The sequence below is a fragment of the Balearica regulorum genome, chromosome 2 (genome assembly GCF_011004875.1).
Source record: "Balearica regulorum gibbericeps isolate bBalReg1 chromosome 2, bBalReg1.pri, whole genome shotgun sequence".
In the NCBI taxonomy this organism is placed as follows: Eukaryota; Metazoa; Chordata; class Aves; order Gruiformes; family Gruidae; genus Balearica; species Balearica regulorum.
Genome location: NC_046185.1, coordinates 113828156 through 113847456, shown reverse-complemented (window position 1 = coordinate 113847456; position 19301 = coordinate 113828156). Strand labels below are relative to the sequence as shown.

Here is a 19301-nt window from a genome sequence, read left to right as displayed (position 1 = left end):
TGAACTACAGCTCCAGTGAGGGGCTTGCAGCAGCTGAGACAGACAGAAATGAGAGTGAAAAATCCCCAGAAATAACATTCCAAACCCCAAGAAGATTTAGATGTGGCAGTATAGATAGGTGATACTGAAATATGGTGGGGTTTTTTTATTATTATTAAGCATCAGATTGAAACATTTCAACATTTCTAAGATATTTGGAAGCTTGAAGTTTTCAAAAAATTTGGGTATCAACATATTGAGAAATATTATTACTTTTCACTTAACATAACTTCTGGTTGTCAAGTGGCTTTATTTTTTCAGTTAGGAAGTCAAATACCACTTCTAATGAGGTAATTAAATTTTCACCACTGGCAAATGATGGGGATAAGCTTTTCTTTTCTTTTGGATCTGCCTGAGAAACATGTATTTTAAAGGTCTAATCAGCAGTGAAGGAGGCCTATAGAACTATATTCATCATAACTAGGAAAAAGCCAGACAGAAACAGAAAAGGACTGCAGTAGCAAATGAATGAAATATTAAAATGGAGAGGGATCACTCTGCTATGGAAGTCCTTGGTCTCTCTCACCTCCCTGTCCTCCTTTTTTCCTCCAGGTTTCTTGTCTTTCATATTATATCTATAATCTTTCTCCTTCTCTCTCACTTTCTCAGAGTAATGCATGGCACACTAAGTCAATTAACTGTCTCTGCTGATTCAGAGAACAGGAGAAAGTAAACTGACAATAAGATAACCTCTCAGGCATTCACTAATTCAGATTAAACAATTTCTTCCTTTTCCATTAGTAGAGACAAATGAAAAGGATTCAGACTGTATTTGCATTGAAATTGTTCAGTGATAATAAACCACAGGGTGACAATAACTGCATTCATCCAGCATGTCTCTGGGTACAGTGGTTCAATACGGTCTTGGAATCTCTAGAGGTGGCGCATGGTCTGCCGCATTTTGGCACTTTCATTTCAGTGCCCTGGTGAAGCAGTTCTCGGAGCGTAAGGAGTCTGGAGTTCTCTAAATTTTTCCTGGAGAGGTAAATGCCATGGAACATCTCCAGATCTGAACCTTCTACTTAATTTACAGAGAAGGGTCTTTTTCTGGGTCTTCTACTGGAGGCCTTCAAAAGCATCTATTCTCATTGCCATTACAGGGAATGTGGGCTTCTGCTTTAGAAGAGCTGGCTCATTTTAAAATCTAATAAACATAAATTTGCCATTCCTCCTTTCTGTACCTCACTGCAAAATCATTAGATAACCTAAGGTTTGCAAGATTGGAAAAAAACCAGTTTGCAAACAAATGCCATTTGAGGATATTCCTCAGGCGATTGCATACTAAACCTGATACATCCCTTTTTAGCTGTAAGTCCTCTCCTGGAGCACCAGCTGCAGAAGGTACTTGTGCAAGATTACCTACATGGTCACTGAGACAGACTGGCGGCTTCTAAGTGGTGGCTGGATGATCACCCGCAGGACTTGCCTGACTCTCTCCACTTGCTATGGAGATAGAAAGACTCTACAGTGGTTAAGCTCCTTGCTATGGTGCTTCAGCTAAATACCTGTAATTTGGCGCAGTGAACCAGGCTGAGGTTAATCACGCATTAAGGAAATATGTGGTCAGTGAAAAGGGAAGAGGTAAGTATCTCTGAAGGATGAATCCCACCTCTCTCGATTAAATGTTCCCAGCCCAGGCACATACTTAGGAGGCCCAAGCAGATGGTGTGAAAAACCCCTCCCAAACTGTCAAAAGCAAGATAATATGTTTTGATGGACATTACACCCACCAAAACAGAAATTCAAATCTTATCTTACTTCACAGCAACTCCCCCGTACAGATAAGCCATTAACATGTACCAAGAATGCTCCCATTCAGGATGACTGTAAGACGAGTCATTAAATTCACATCTTGGCTTACCACTGCCTGCCTTCACTGTGCAAACTCCTTCCCTCAGAGGCTCTTTCTCTGCTCTCATTCCCTCCTAGTTCACTACCTTCTTCCCTGAGGTCTCCATCCACCATCCACTCATACTGATTACCTCTGTTCCCTCTCTCTGGGGAATTACAGAGAGAGAGAGAAAGAAAGTGAGAGCTGAGAAACCTGTTTGATGTGTCAGTTTGCTGTAAATATTGAAATGTGTGCACGGGGCTTGCTATAAAAAAAAAAGAGAGGAGAGAGAGAGGAAAACACATCTTCCACAATGCTCTGACATTTCTGTTTCAATTCTCATTCCATCCATACTGCTTCCTTGGTGTAATTCTAAATGGGAATGCATGGGCTCTGCGAGAGATCCTGCTTCGCTGAGCATCTTAAATAAACAGAAGATTTCAAGAGCCATCTGGCTATCCTGTGCAGTGAACATGAGGGGAAATGGTGTCAAAATTGGACTTTTCAGATGGGTGATATACCAGCAAATTAACAATGCTATTTTAACGCAGATATATCTTTAGGGTGAGGACCTTCTCAACTGCAAAATACACAACATGAGAACTAAAACCATCTAAATGAATAAAAATCAAGACTGTGTGCCTTAGATGCTGGGATTTTATCGTTCTTAAAATATGATCCTCATTTACATCTTAGGGCATATTTGAACCACAAAACTGTTAGGTTTTAGTTAAGGATTTGTGGGTCTGATGCACAAGGTCTGGCAGCTCTAGTCATGGGAAGTTAAGACCTTGTCATCTGCTCACCACATTTCCCTGTGAGGGGTGTCCTGCTCTCACCAAGGGGAAAAGGGAACGCGAGCCCACGTCCGGCCTGGCTGAATTCAAAATCCTGTGTATTGGCTCACACCACCAATGATGGTGGGTATGCATTGCTGGTGAAGTGACTGGGGCAAGGGACCCATGTTCAATTATGCAACCTCTGCGACACCAACGACAATCTCTGGTGGTGGGGTATATCTTACAAGGGATGGGCAGTTATGTTTTAAAATGCCATAAGCTGGTAGCTTCAGCACATAAATCAGAGTCCACAGCTGAGGAGAGGTACCCATTAAGAAGTATCATTGCAACAAAGGCATATATGAGGATCTTCGATGTCTCCTGAATACGTGTCCTTTTTTCATGCTTTTTATTTCATAAGCCTCTTCTTCCCTACCCTCTCAGTCCCCCCTGCTATTTATTTTACCCCCTGGCTAAAATTCCTCCTTTTGCCAAAACATCTTTCCTTACCATATAGGTTTGGTCTCTCAACATCCATTCGCTGCTTCTGAGCTTCCAAAAACACTCGGATGTTGATCCCTTTTGCTACAGAAGTACCACTGAGGAACCGAGGAGGGATTTTAGTGCAGACATCAGGTTCTTCGGTACCAAACCCCAAATCAAGAAGAATCTCCACCGGATCCTTCTCCCAGAGCGCCAGCCATTCAGTGATGCTGTGGTGAAAACATCAGGATTATTTACACCACGGTCTTGGTACCACTTTTCTCTTGCAGTAGTTTTCATATGGTTTTGTTTTTGTTAAAGAATTCTCTTCACTTCTTTTCCCCCTCTTGTGGAGACAACTGCTTAAGTGAAAGTAGTAATTTTCAGCCACATTGCTAAGAGATTAACACACATTCCTCCCCCCAGAGGAATATGGTGGCATGGGATCTAGATAGCTTTGCAAGAGGAACATTAATAAAAGGTGTGGGTTCACAGCTCTGCAGGCTCACTTCTCTCTAGACACAGTACAGACAAGGCATGCTGCAGCTGCCGTTAAGACCTTGCAGCCTTTCACCTTCATGTGGATTCAAAGCCCACTGAAGTTTCAGGTAGGTTGTTTTTATGTGTAGTTTGGTTTTTTTACTGGTACAAATACATTTGAGATCAGACACCTGTTACTAAGAAGGTCATTTTGATCTTGTTAAGATGAAAGAGGAGATGCCTTTTACAAACTAAGACCTTGAACTGCTTATTCAAAGTCATACATTTGTTGGCCTCTAAATGGGCTAACTCCTTGTATTCCTCACTGGAAATACATGGAAGTAACTAACCTCTGGGGTGCACCAGTGAGTGAGTGGGAACAGCTGAGACTGTTGCATCTTGACATAACCGGACTTTCCGAAAACTCTTGCAGGGACCTGGTTGGAAAAAAGCAACAATGAAATGTGTTTACTCATGTGCTCCTCTGGGATGTCATTATGATTCTTTCCTAGAGTAAACATTTGCATTTGGTCTTGGTTTATAACGATACACAATAGCAATGCCTTAGAAGAAGAGTCGGCATGAGAGCGTGGCAATACACTTATTCTCAAGAACAGTATGTTACAGTAGGTGTGAGAACGTAGGTGTGAGGTACCAGTAAATGCTAATTATAAAGGTGGCAGAATGGCTCACTTTTGACAGATGGTGAATCTTTGGGGAACCTTTAGGGAGCACAGTTTCTCTAGCCACCTACTTGAAAAGATATAATTGCTCTTAACAAAGTTTTGGAGAGACAAGGCACAATGAGTTGCAGCAGCAGGAGCGGCACCTGAGAACATTTCTGTGGTTTGCTTCTCATTGTGTTTGTATCTGCTAATCTGCAGAGAAATAACTGCTTTTGAGAGCCCGCTCACTGCAAAAAGACTACCATGTTGCAGGATGTTCTTTCTCAATAGGTAAGATGACATGCTTTTGCTACACCCAAGCTTAATTTTACCTACACATACCTATCAAGACCAGTAGCAAATGTGTATATACAGTGGAAGCATTGCATTGATCATTTTATAGTTGCAGGTTATCCATCAGCTCACATCTGAAGCAGGCCTTGAGGGATATGTAGATTTTTGAACTAACACTGTTGCTATCAGTTCGAGAGAAGAAAAAACCCCCCAAAACATAAAATTCCTCCTTTTGTCAAAAAGAAAAGGAAAAAAAAAAAAAAAGAATTTATAATAGATCTCTATGGTGTCTGACACCTACCTCCTGTAGCATTGCACAGTCATTTGTACCATTTCTGGTACTGACAAGGAAACTGCAAACAAGAAGAAATAAAAAGTATTTATTTTCTTACCTTTTTTTTCCCCCTCAAAACAGAAACGTGTCAAACTAAAGACCAAAAGACTGATTGTATTATATAAGAAAACATTTTAAACCAAGTATCAAAGTTACAGAACAATAGCATTGTGGGAAGCTCAACTCACAGTAGATGTTAGTCATAAATAAAGGCAATACATATTCAAAGAAGGGGAAAATAGGCACCTTTATATTTCATAAACAGGTAGTGGTACACCCTAAGCCCCTGCTATTTAGAAGTAAACACTATGAATTGGGTTCCACCATCTGTTGCAGAGCTGTTGAAGACATACATACAGCAAATATGATGAAAATGCCTTTCAATCCCCGCTTTTTGAATAAAAAAATACTTTTAAAATATATTATTTTAAATCCTCATTTCAGCACATGCTGGTACAACTTTTTTGTCTATAACAGCTTTTCAGGTGTAATTCACTGAAATGTTGTATTTTACTATTGATTTCTCTGGGCTTTGCATCATGCTCTAAACATGTTTGAGTGGAGTGAGACACTTGCAGGACAATTGCAAGAGTTTCTGGAGGAGAAAATATTTGTCCAAGAACTGCTAACATTGTTTACTGGACTCCCAAGTGTGCTATACCTATATGCTGTAAGGTGCACATTTCATCATTTCACGATGACGAAATGGGAATAAGTCAGATCCAAATACGCAATCCCTGTAGTCATCGCTTCCCCTCCTAACACTGAAATAACACACTTGTTAGTCCTCTGAAATCTGGGGTAGCATTTGACTAAGAGAGCAGTAGATATCCTTCTGCGTTCCACAAGAAGAGTATTTTCTGTCTAGCTTTTAAAGTTTTCTATTTAACAAAATTGTGTCAATAAAGAAGGAGAAAGCATCCTTTCACATTCTCTACTGGATTATTCTTCTGCTCGTAAATTCTAACATAAGTTCCTTCTGGCTTACTCAGTGCAAGGATATCCATCCAAATTGAGAACATAAAGGTTACTGACATCCTGTAATACGCTGTGGTAACATAAACCAGACTTTCTAGCAGCAAACCAAGCATAATTTGAATAAGAATCAGCTTCTTGTTGTATGCCATTTCCTACTCACGTGCCAACAGAAGCTGTATATTCACTATAAAAATGCTTAAGAATGTAAAAAATCAGATTTTAAAGCGAGACTTAATACAATTTTTCCCTAGCAGCACGTAGGCACTCCTCTCTGCAACAGAACATTATACCACAAACTGGCTGCTGCTGTGATTTCCTCAGTATCTCATACTGTTGGGACTGAATGAATACAAGTTAAAAACCTAGCACTCCGAAACACTGGTCAGGGTGTTAAGTAAATCATTTAATGATGAGAATACTGGTGTTTGCAGAAGGTGTAGGAAATAGCAGGTCACCAAAAACCAAGGGCTGAGACTCGTGATCAGGTGGGCAGAACTTGATAGGTTGCTGCAGGCTGGGTGAGAGGCAGCAGCTGGTGTGGCTGTACCCTCAAACCAGGTAAACTCTGGCTACGACACCTTAACTATCTTTTGTTGTAGGCTAAAGTAAGCTGAAGTGTCCTGCACTGCTGTGGGTCAAGAATATGCCAACGTACTGCGACCAAGGCTAAGCCATCCCACCTGTTAAGTGACAGTAAACTGCTCAGGATCCCGCATCCACCTCGTGACTTGGACAAACTTTGCGCTTGCAGGTAGTGCAAGATGGGCCATTTCACTCAGGGTTAGAGTCTCCGCTTCCTTCTCCAATGAGATGACTCTCATGAGAGAGAGTTCCTCATTAGAGAGCTTGACATTTTGAAATAATAGAGATTGTTTTCTCCATATTTAAGAGGTCACACAAATAGTAATGGGGTGGGTACAGTATTTACATTTCCTGATCTGTGTAAGTATTTTGTTCCTGACACAAGAAACACTGAATCTCATTACCAAACTGGAAGATACTTTGGGGGAAATAATGCCCTTTAGAAATCTGTCAGAAAACCTTATGAAAACAAACAAACAAACAAACAAAAATTACTTTGTAAACCAACTGTGGTGCTAATTGGTGCTCTGTTTACTGCACATCTAAGTATATCTTTGCTTATGAATAATATATTTTGCTAAGCAAAATGTGGCCTCTGATACTTGAGGGAAGACAGAGCATTTTAGCCTCAGTAATCTCTGATTATCAGGAGAAAAGATTAAATCACATATTGTTGAACTGCATCTCTTACTTATGAACCCAATAAACAAAAACTGTAAATATGGAAGCACTGTTAAACAATATTTTGGGCTTCCAAAAGTGCTAAAAATGTGAACATTTTCAGGAATACATAAGGAGCTGTGAGGTGATTTGGGCTTCTGGCTCCTTTCCAAAAAAAAAAAAAAAAAATCTCTGAATTCACTACATTCGGCAGATCAGGAAAGTAGGTGAGAACAAGTGAGAAGTTCTGCATTCAGGTCAGGCAGAATTTCAGTCACCTGAAACTCTTGTACCATAACTTCCAGACCACTGTGCAAACCTGTTCTAGAAACCTCCACTCCTTCAATGGAAGAAAATCAAATTATGCCAGTGGAGAAGGTAAGCCTAAGACTTTTCTCTTGAAGACCTCATTTGAAAATCTTCTCATTATGGCTCTAAATAGAGGGAAAAAATATACAGCTTATCCACGAATATCAGCTTTTCCCAGTAAATCCCCCCCTCAGAGGTCTGTGGTGTTTGATATTTTGTAGTTAAGCAGTCCTTATTAGAAATGACAAACGATGCTGTGTCTTACCTGCCTGCCCTTGACCTTGAGGTTTATCCCCACTTGTAGATATACTGTAAGATTAAAACCATTTGAAAAAAGACAAAGACATTACATCCTCAAAAGAACAGCTGCTCTTTTCTGAGGTGAGGTGAGGTCAGGGAGGCAGCCTGATGGGCACGCACAGCACAGGGCACTCAGGGCATGGATGAGCTGCGTGGGGATGGCCGGTAGAAAAACAGAGCCATAGGGTCATCTTCTTTCCTGCCTGTGAACACCATCTACTTTCTCCTCCACATACATCAGCCTCCGTTAAGTGTTGAGATTCAAATCTTACGTTTGTGCTGAAGTCAAAGACCATGAAATTTTAGCATTCTGCATGAGTAAAGTCTGTCACTTCTGAACTTAAATTTTACTAAGAATCTAATTAAATCAGCTTATCCAGGGCAGGAGTGAGAGGAACAGAAGAAAAAGCCCTTTCAGTGCATCACATAAGAGGCAGCTGTACGATAGCTCTCAGCTGATCCATGTCTGCATGGTGACATGGTAATTATTAACGACACCAGTAATAATAGCAAGCCCTACACTTCATGAGTTTGGTTGACTTGGCCTTACCTTGCCACTGGAAAATGCTGCTATGCTGTTACGTAAGATTACTACTATTTTTTGCTCCTCACCATACCTCCAAACATCATTCAAAAGGCTGTTTTGGGTTTTTTGTTTTGGTTTGGTGTTTTTGGGTTTTTTTTGCTTCTCTGGCACAGCCCTACCTCTAACCAAATACACTTCAACCACATTTGCTTAAGTGGCAAATGCATGAAGTCTTACTGAAGAGTTCATGGGAAATACCAGTCTTTCAGATTTTATTTTTATCCCAAAGAAGGTAAAAAAAGTTTAAAAAAAAATAATCAGAATTTTGGTAAAAAAAAAAATGTATTCAGGTTTAAGTAAGTACAAGGTTAAACTATATTTCCCTGAAGTAGCACATTGCCTCATGGAGTTGTAGGTATGTGTAACCACAGTTTGCGTCATAAATTATGCTTTTGCAGCAGGCTACATCTCCCTTGGGGCACCCAACATTGTAAAATTCCCATGATGTAGCAGGCAGCTTGAGCAGAAACCTATCCAGACACAGGATGGGAAATGCTACCCTTCAAAGAATACTCTGGAACTGAACAGAGGGCAGAGATACATTTCTCGTGAGGCACTGGGTCATAAGCAAACACGTCAGTTCAGACTGAATAGTTGTGAAAGAGTATTTTGATGTAGGTCAACAAAAGAAAAAGCTCATTCCTCGGTTGAAATCAGCCAAAGCTTTGTTCTGAGTTTTCAGGGGGTCACCATTTTCCTACAGGAAACTTCAATATTGCAGATTTTGTATTTCCTATTGTAGAAATCAGGTAACAGCTAATTAAGTAATGATGTGATCCAAACTTGCAAAACACAAGTATTCAACCAGTGATGAATATTTTCTTCTATAGGGTCTTCTAAAAATAAAAAGTAGACCACTTAGGTAAAAATTGCCAGATCATTTTACAGCAATTAACCACCTCATTGTACGGCTTCATTCTTGGTGAATCCTGGAATGCATGAGAAATATTGGGAGAAGGGTATAGTAATTTCCATTAGTAATCTGAGAGCTTTTTTTAACCAAATCTGGAAGGCAAAATAAAATCCTGAATTATTCATTTGTCTCTATTATCTGCCAGTTGTCCATATTCTGGAAGCATCCAGCAGTCCTACTGAAAATGGAAAACTAGCTTTTCTGATTCTGCATGAATGCATCCCGATGCACAGTTCCTACCTAGCTTGGAATGGGAGAGACAGTCCACTCTCGTGCGGAAGGAGGATTATCGCCTCTTTTTTACCACGCAGGGTAAGCGCAGCACAAGTCACGAACCTTGTTTGCCCAAGGCCATGCGGGAAGCCTGCAGCAGAGCCAGGAACAGATCCCAGCTCTCCTGCCTTTCCATTCAGGTTTTTTCAACCCAAAGGCAAGCTAAGATGGCTCAGAAGTATTCAGCTCATTGCTGAAAAATGCTACAGGCTGGCTTCTTTTCCTTCAGGTTTAACTAAAGCCACAGGGACCATCAGTTTAAGGAGCCACCTTGCTCTCTGTGACAGAGGAGGGAGGGAGGGAAGTGCTGATCTGCAAGGTGGCTCAGTCAGAGGTAAGATAAAGAGGGAGGCGTTTTCGTTGCATTATCACGATTCAATGGTGCAACTCTCTTTAACACAGTGAAAAGACAAGGGAAGACTGCAGCAATCAGAAGTCTTTACACTCAAGTCTTCAGAGATCTAACTTTGATGTGTAGAATACAGTATATATGGATTTGCAAGGTTACCCTGTCTTTTGGGTTTTGGGTTTGGTGGTTGTTTGGGGTTTTTTTATACACTACAGAACAACAAAGCTGCTTTAACACTGTCAATCTCTACCTAGCTGTAACCATGAAAGCTCATTATTGGCGCACTGCAGATTAAACCAGCATATTTACTCTAAACCAGTCTTTTAGGTTCCCTTTATGGTTGATGCAAAGAGTAAGGCATCTCCACGGCAGTTCACCTGCATTAGGAGGAAGAGACAAGGGGCTCTTTGGTGGTGCTTTTTCTCCACTGACCGAAGCAGCAGCCTAGCCTTGGACCAAACACAGAGCTCTGGGACGGCCAGTCAGATGGTCCCGGGTGTTAGGTGACATAACCTGACAAGCAGCACATCTACCCTGGCAGAAGTGAGAACAGTAGAACAAAGGTAAATTTTTGATGAAAACAAGATCAGATTTTGCAACACATGGTGATTTTTTTCCCCATCCAATGAAGAGAAAGGAGGCAAACTGCAACCACGAGCGTTACATGAAGTATCAATTTAAGTACCTGACACTTATAAACTGGCCTGGGGAAACAATCGATTTATGCAATCTTAACATTTTAACAGGGACTACGAACAGGTGCACAGATTCCACCAGAACTTCTGTGGGCAAGAACAAAAGGTAGAGAATAACCATGAACGTGGAGTTAAGTGATTAAAAGCAAAGCACAAATGCTCATCACCAGTATGAGCACACTAGTACAGGAAAAAAAACCCCTGACACTACCCTCAGTCACTATGGAATGCTGAGAATCTGCAGAATCCTTTTTTCTAGTCTCACCAAGCAGTGGTGGTCTACCACTTTTGACAGCGGAGAGTCTTCATCTAGGTATGCCCACGATGCTCTGCTGTATAACAGAATCCCTCCCTCGCCCATCTCAAGGCTATGGCTGATCCATTGGCCTGGGTCTGATGCCATCTCACAAAGCAAGCCTGAAAACTGAAGATCCCCTGCCCTTACTTCATCTGCATTACCTGGGGCACTGCCACCACTTCCTGAGCAGAGTTCATTCTCCAAGACGAGCTGCAGCTAACAGAGAAGTGGTTTTATGACTGTCCTGGCTTGAGAAGCCAAAGCAGCAATGTCTAGGTCTGCTGTAGTCACGTACAACAGCCAGATATGATGCCAGAGAGAAAACTACCAACGATTAAGGTGGGAAAAAAAATTGCTTTGCTGTCCCTTTTATGGATGTTTTTCAGGACAAATAAACCAGGATACTTAACATCCTTTGAAATAACTTAGATTTTTAGTTCTAGTTAGTCATTTGTCATTTCATAACAGGGTTGAAATCAGTGGGTGTACCTTTTCTATTATTGCTTTTTAGGAGACCTGAAGACTAATAAAAAGCCATAAGTAACAGACTGAAAGAACAGGTCAGCAACCTCCTTTTTGCAGAGGATGGGATATACAGCAGGAACTGTGTTCCCGAGTCCTTTGGCAGAGAAAGTCCAGAGTCTTTTCTTGCTTCCTGTGGCCTCTCCAATTCCTTTCAGTCCGAGCATTTCAGTTACACAAGAATGGTGAGAAAAATACTTGTAGCTGTATTTGGTCAGAGAAAAAAAAAATTGTAAGGAAATGGAACATCCCACCTGTTGGAGAAGTTGCCAGAAGTGCCTGGGCAGCAGAAGGAGGTCAAAGAAAGGACAGTAGTGTTTTTGGGGGGTAAAGGGGGAGAGTGAGGAAGAATGACCATTTTTTTCATGACAGGATGACTCACAGCAGAGGACACACAGTGACACACCTTCTCAGGGTTAGAAGTCAAAGTTTAGAGCTAGTTTAATTGAAATTAGCTCATTTCCCAGCTGAGTAATCCACCGGCCTGATTCTCCATTTCCTGATGTCTTGCACAGCCATTTACAGCAGGGCACAACGAGGGTAAGATGCTACAATGGGACTGAACTATAAATGACACAACATGAAGGGCAATAAAGAGTTTGCCCCCAGATGTGGGAAGTACAGAGGTAACTTCCATTACATTTAATTAGTGCTATCACCATTAATTTCCTGTGCATAGACAGCAGAAGACATCCTTTTGATTTCAAATTAATTAACACATAATGATTAATCTGATAGGGTACATCTTTTCAGACAAGAGTGTCCTCTTGATCACAGTTTGGGTGCCAGCACCACTCATCATCTGTGTGTTTTAATTTCTAACTGCTCTCCAGAAGCAAATTTAGCTCTGCAAATCTGTCGATGGAATGAATGACTGGCTGGTTTCCATGTTCTGTGTGTTTTGTTCATTTGATAACACACTGAGAACATCTTGGAAACCTCTTCCCCCCCCCCCCCCCTTTCTTTCTTTCCTCTCCCCCTCCCCTCCAAGGAGGTTTCAAGGTAGAAATTGAGGACTCTGCATCAGCAAGAAATTTATACCAGATCTTTACTACAGAATGCAAGAAATTAAAAGTTTCTAAAAATTGAAAAAACACATAAACAGTTTATGGCAGGTTCCCAGACAGATTTGTCTCACTTTGGTTGCCAGCATTTAACAGAACCGTTCTTCTTGCCACCAACTACAGTAAAGTGTGTTTGTTTCACTGAAACAGGATCTTGAACTTCATCAGCTTCACACCATATTCCTCACACTGTATGGTACCTACTGGATAGCACTGTTAATATTACTCTTCCCTTTCCATTTGTCAAGTGATTACTCAATCACACTTGGTTAATATTTATCCACTTTCTTTAGACGTCTATGAATGCAAACATCTCCATATCCAGGTGCACTAATACTGCAGGAGACAGCACACAGTTAACTTTAATATTGAGAAATATGCAACTAAACTTGTAGTTCTACAGATATGAATTAGGAGGTAGCAGCAAAGCTCAAATACTTTGACTTAAGAAGGCCATTAAATTTCCAAGACATTCCATTTCCGTACAGAAAAGTGTTTGAGCATATTTATGGTGACCAGGCTGTTTTGGCATGACAACACAACACAAAGTATGCTTTTGCACTACAGAATGGAGAAAAAAAAAAAAGAAATGCTTTTTTCAGATCCCATAACTAGGATGGTAAGTGTTTCTATTATCAACTCTATGAACTCATATATATAGTTCCTGAATCAATCACTGCATTTAGGTAACTAGTTAAAAAAAGAAAAGAACGCAAGGAAAACAGCAAAGAAGATCCTTCATACTATTACTGCAGAGTCATTTATGTAACACAGTTGCGTTTGGCATTCTGGCTTAGCTATGCTTTTTACAGCAGCTCCATCAGGGAGAAACCTCATGGTGTATCTATCTACCCACCTCTGCTCCAGTAAACAAGAAGAAAGATGCAGCTAGCACAGTGTCCTCAAGCAGGAGCAATCAAAATTTTTGGTCTGCAGTATTCACGCACTTCAGTTGCCATTTACTGGGACAAATCACTGCTTGAAGACTGATGACTCTTGTTTTCTCTATGTCTTACTAGAAGCAGAAGGAGATGACAAAAACCTTTTCAGTCTTCAACTTTAGTCCCTGACTTTGGGCAACTAAATGAAGTTGAGGTCCCCCTTCTCTGCCCATCAACCTGTGACTAGTTAAGCACACTGAAATCCTAGCTACTGTAGGAAGATAGTAATTCATTTTGTCTCTTCAGCATGCCTGCCATTTGCATTGAAAGAAATGAAGGACACTTGGTTTGATATTCAAAGCACCCCTGGAACATCCATGTGAAAACTCATGAGTGAAGTGACTCCAGGGAATAAAGCTTTTCTGGAAGCGTGCCAGGTAGTGAAAGCTTGTAATAACACTTCAAGCCGCCTCATACATTGGTAAATATAAATTTGGGTAGGTTTCTGTCTGTGTGAAGCTTTTGGTAAAATTCCTGCTCGGAGGCCACAATATCAACTTGCTCTGCTCTTTTCAAAGCAGAAGTCCTAGGGCTGATTGTCTCAATCAGTGTTGCTTACTGTGAATAACTGAACTGGAAGCTGATGGTATCATCATGCTGCATTTTAATCACAATGTAAGCTCACTCTTAACTGAGAGGAAACATAACAGATAATGCTAAATAACAATAGCTAAAGATGTTTCTATTTGAAACAGCATAAGATTGTGCTGAAGAGGGAGAGAAAGAGGTGTATTTTAAGATTCCCAGATACACAAGGGAAAGGGCATAAATTCAACGCGCAGGTTGTCACAAGCAAGGAAACAAAACAACAGTGAAAACAATAATGATGACAATAATTTTGAGGTACGCTCAGTTTGAGCCTGGTCGCTTTGCTAGAAAACATCCCCTGGCTGGTCAAAAGAAACAGTCTATGAAGCTATGAAAAAAAAAGTCAAAACTCTTTAAATCTGGAATTAAGCTCTTCTAACAGGAACTAAACCCAGAAATAATAATATAAGAAATAATATTGTTATCATATCTTTAAGATCACAAGAGAAAAAAAAGAAGGCTTTCTAAAATTTTTAATGACTACAATGAAAAAAATTTATAACTCCAACCTGTATGGCTTGATCCAGTTGTTAATATAATGGAATAGCTGCAGCCTGATGCATCTGCGCCTCTGCCACAGACCCAAAGTCTGAAAAACTGGAGGACAAGAACTGGTCGTCTTGGCTTGGCTTTCCACCCTTGGTTTTCAAAGACACCAAGAAGGGCAAGGAAAGGCTGTTTGCCAAGAAGTGGTGTTTAAGTTGACAGTTCGGAGCGATGATGTTTGCTTAGCCTCTGGGCAAAGAAAAAGCAGAAATCAGGACTAGTCTAGTTTTTAACAATGAGAACGCTAGAAAAAGACAGGATGGGGAAGAGCGGGTGGAGGAGTGAGGGCAGCGATAACTAAAACAGGGGAAAAAAAAAAAAAAGAGAGAAAAAAAAGCTAGAAGTTGCTTTGGTTACTTCCATTTCCAAGAAGTATATTGCTGTCCCTTTAACTCTGTATGCCTCTTTGGCACATGTACCAGGGGAAGGATTACACTTTACTAAGGAAGTAATGCAAACTTGTCTTCATTTGGTTACCATGGATATGGCACTATGTGAAACAAAGCCTCCCATTTGCATTGCAAACAGCCAGAAGCAGTGAAGGACACCCAACTTGATATTCTGGCCACAGAGTGTCCCAGGTTCTTCCTCGTGACTGATCATGAGTAAAACAACCACCAGCTTTGGTACCAAGAGAACAAGGGTAAAGGATGTTGCATTTCAGATGAAGAAAGAAGAGGCAGAATCACACACATCTGCACAATAAATGGCATTTCTTGTGCTTCCTACTGTGAAATAGTTAACAGATAGGTATGGTGATCATTTAGCTTTCCAACTTTCCCCCCCCCTGGGGTACTAGAGCTGAATCAATATGCTGGTAATCTGGAATAAGTAATTTCCACAATCACTGGAATGGAATAGGAAGCGGCCAAGTCTTATGATTGCTGGGCTTTCATGCAACAGTTTTTATCTAGCTGAGTGTCCTCTTCATTCTGCAGAAGTACTGTATAAAGTACCTTAATTTTATACAAAATCCAGTTAAATGAGCAAAACGAACGGTCCCCTAAGCAGACCTAGTGGGAACCAGTGCGGTACAGTTAATAGCAAACAGGGAAATTGTCTTGTTTCCCTAAACAAATTGCAGATGATTGTTTGTCTATTAGATTGCTAGATTGTCAGTAATTCTTTTTTATTGCTTTAAACTCTGCCAGATATATAGTCACACATCATTTTTATTTCAACTGACATGGAATACAAACAGTATGACCCTGCTTCTATGGATAGAAATTGCCAAATTGCCATTGGTTTGAGTGAAAAAAGAACTGGATCCCAAAGAGTGAGCCCACATCCATGAATCAAGGGTTTTCTTTCCAAAGGATCTTAGGCATGGATTAACCAGAACAGTAGATCAGACATTTGACAAAAACATTGTTTCCTCCCTTAACACTGGGCTAGGCACATCTCTGATGGGGCCAGGGCAGCTAAATCATTCCAGGACACTCTTCTTGGCTCCCCACCTTGGGAGAGTGGCCCACAGCCGGTGACAGGGCACCGGCACCATCTAAGCAGCTTTCCTTTGATAAGGAAGGTGCAGTCAGACCTGTCCTTACACCACCACTGTCTGTGGATACATGGGGATAATTAAGACCACCAACCAGTCCATAAAATAGTAGCTTTGCACCAATATAATCCCACTCACATCAGCAGAATTGTTTCCTACTGGTGGCTGTAGGAGCGAGAGAAGCATCAGCCCCAGATGCATTTTGTCTTTCTTCTAAAGCAAGCAGCTGGCGCATGCGTAGCCCCGAATGTTTTCTAACACTGTTCAGAGGGAGATCAAGTCCAGTGTCCCTGAGGAAACGCTGTGAGCAAAGAACGGGGAGCTTTGCAAAAGGGTGAAGTTACCTCTTTGCTCTGCTGTCCCACCTCTACAGAGGGTCTCTACAGACCCTGTAGCAGCACTATAATATCCACCCTTGAGACCGGTTTTAGAGGCACACAGCAACATCACCAGACCAAGGTCTTCACGTACCCTAAGGGTTATTTCAGCATTAGGGCTGCTGGAAACACCTAAGTTAACTACCCATGGGACAGAATCTGCCAGGTCCTTCAGTGAATGTTCTGCTGGGGAGAGGGACAAGTGTTAAACACAGAAATACTGCCCTAGCCTCGGGGTGTCTGTGTAAGCACCACTGGACTTTATATACACATGCTTCAGTCTTTTCCTACCCTTTCGGAGCACCTGGCAATGAAATAAAGCCCTGGATCTACTCTTTCCTCCTCCCTCTCTGCACCGGCCCATGAAGCAGGTCAAGAAGGGAGGAGGAGGAGGGTAGGACTCGAAATGGGAGCAAATACCTGGACCGGCAGCTCTCTCCGCATGCCTCCGAATGCTCTCCAGGGCTTCCCAGTCCTCAGTCTCCCCTTGCAGTGGTGCAGAGTGGGGATGCATTGCCCATGGGCTGCTCTTAGGGCTCTTCCAGATGCCCCCTGCGGCAGCAACAGGGAAGCATAGAAAACGCCAGTGCCAGGCTGTCCCGTCAGACCAAAGCAAACGTAAATCCTGAGCACACAAAGGTCTCCTTGAAAACTGAACTTAGCATTTCGTTTACTTTCAGTCCCAGCCTCCTGCCCTGTAGGATCCTTTGCTTCCTCTGCAACAAAACTGATTAGGAAACAGTTTTCTTGTCATTTCTTTAAACGTTAGTACACCAGCCAGTAAAGATGTAGTAAGGTAGGCAGAATGGTAAGTCTCTTGAATGACAAAATGACTCAGAGTGAATAATCTATGAAAAGCAGTGCTCCAATCAATAGGTCTGTTCCCTCTCTGTGTTCAGCCCTCTGTTTATTTTAGTAAAAAACATTTTGTTGCTTTAATTCTATTAATCCTGCACAACCACAAGAGGGATGGGAAAAGCAGCGTTCCCTTCCTCCTCACATCAGCCTGACCGCAAATTCTATACGGTAATGCTGAATCTATAAATGGTAGACATCCTGTTATTTCCACTGGTTTCAAGAGAGTTACAAAGAGATATTCCAGAAGAGATAAATGGCCTGCTATTTTTATTTTTAGCATTGTCAGGGCCAGGAATAACTCACCCTGACTCTTATGGACAAGGCTAAACTTGCAGAACTGAAATTTAGAACACTTGTTTTTTTTGTCTCAGTAAAACTAGGATCTTTAAGTCATAAAGGATACAGCAATAGTTAAGTGTATTGGCCCTTGCAATGTCATTCTTACAGGACTCATTTCAAAGTATAGCATCAGTGCGAATTATTTTTACATTTGTTGCTATTTATAGCAATACAGTTCAAGGGGAATCCGATTCTCACCAACCTTTATATCCCTACCCCACCCTTACATATGAGCTCAGACTTCTTATTTGATGATAATAGTTCAAAAAGCCAGTACCAGTTATGGGATGGATATGCATTTCACTATCATCTCAGTAACATCCTAACATGGAGGAGTAAACACTGATTCTGCTTGCTTGCAGCCAGTCACACCTGATTTTGCCATGGTTTTGGAAAAAATTCACACAGCTTTAGGTTAGTTCACAAGCAACCGGGCTGACTTCAGTCAGAAGCCAGCATGCTTGATATGCGTCAGCATATAGGGAGAGAAATCAGATGAGGCCAATCTCCTATCTCCGATTAGAGATACTACGTGTTCACCAGAATTGCTCTGACAACTGTTTAGCCATAATTACTCCTTTCTTTCTCTCTTCAGTAAAAAGTTTAAACGGATTTTTCTTTCATCTGGAAGTAGACAGATTTTGCCCCAAATTATTTCCGATTTAACTTACAGTCACTTCAGGTCTAGTTCTGAAACTAGAAAAAGTCAACTGAAAATTACTCACTGAGAATTTGGTTCAGGCTTTGTCCACACTGGACTCTGTGAGCCATCACAAACATTTGTTTCTCCCATCTGTGAACAGGCATAGGAAACCCTGAGGGCAAACATTTTACTTTTCTGTGTTGATAAGAGTATGCTTTGCGTACCGGGGATGGACGGGGGGGTCTGTAAGTGTATGTAATCTTTTGTGTTGTAGGCCATATTTTATGTCCCTTAGTCAAACAAAGGTGTCATTTAAACAATTGCTAATCCTATCTCTGTGTCTGAGAAAACAAAGAATATAGTTGGTAACTCAATAACCTAATGTGACTTTATACGGACCAATAAAACTACACGGCTCAATATCTTAGAGAGTGGTATCATTAGACACTGTATATTTAACTACTCAGTGACATCAGCTTCAAGCTTTAGCTGCTGGTAATGACATTGTCTCATGCACATGGAGTAATGTACTATGAGACACAGTCGTGCTGTGTTACACACCTTCCCTCTCTATTAGATGCATTTGCACACAGTGGAACAGCAGAAAAGGAATTTTGTCCATCCTCCAAAAATACTTCCCTTGGCATCACCCTTCTGCCAGCAGCGCTCATCTGCGGCAGGCTTGCAATACAAATGCAGCTTCAATAAAGAATAGAGGAAAATAAACAAGGCTTACCTGGGCCAGGACGGGTACCACAGAGCATGCTCTGATGCTCCTTCAGAAGCCCGAGGAGGGACAGTTGAGAGTCTCCAGCAGCTCCCCCATCTCAGCTCAACAGCTCTGAAAATCTCTCGCAGCTTTCCCATTCCTAAAGGAGAGGACAAACATTTGCCTAACCTGGGCTGATATTTTCATAATCTCCGCCCATTCACACAAAAAAGAAACCTGTTTTTCAAATATGCTTTTGTCTACTCTGTGTCACATAAGTGTTTTCAAGAATAGAAGTGTTCAGGAAGTTTTGTACTGTTAAGTTTTTTCTTAAAGTGGTGCTGGAAGTTGACGTGGCACAGATT

General features: G+C 41.3%; 1 protein-coding gene across 6 annotated transcripts in view; it reads right to left on the bottom strand.

The window, feature by feature from the left end:
• The window catches only part of ITPRID1 (ITPR interacting domain containing 1), a 50255-nt gene extending 31154 nt beyond the window's left edge, over positions 1-19101 (bottom strand). For 3 of the 6 annotated variants that reach the window (XM_075745361.1, XM_075745362.1, XM_075745363.1), the window contains exons 1-5: positions 18964-19081; positions 16808-16939; positions 4873-4924; positions 3963-4049; positions 3160-3362 (exon numbers count right to left, since the gene is read on the bottom strand). In XM_075745361.1, the coding sequence (XP_075601476.1) occupies positions 3160-3362; positions 3963-4049; positions 4873-4924; positions 16808-16939; positions 18964-18991 (502 nt within the window). In that variant the 5' untranslated portion in view covers positions 18992-19081. Of the gene's footprint in view, positions 1-3159; positions 3363-3962; positions 4050-4872; positions 4925-16807; positions 16940-18963 lie in introns of those variants that run through there. The other 3 variants (XM_075745365.1, XM_075745364.1, XM_075745366.1) reach the window with 3 other exon arrangements.
• Positions 19102-19301: the final 200 nt, after the last annotated feature.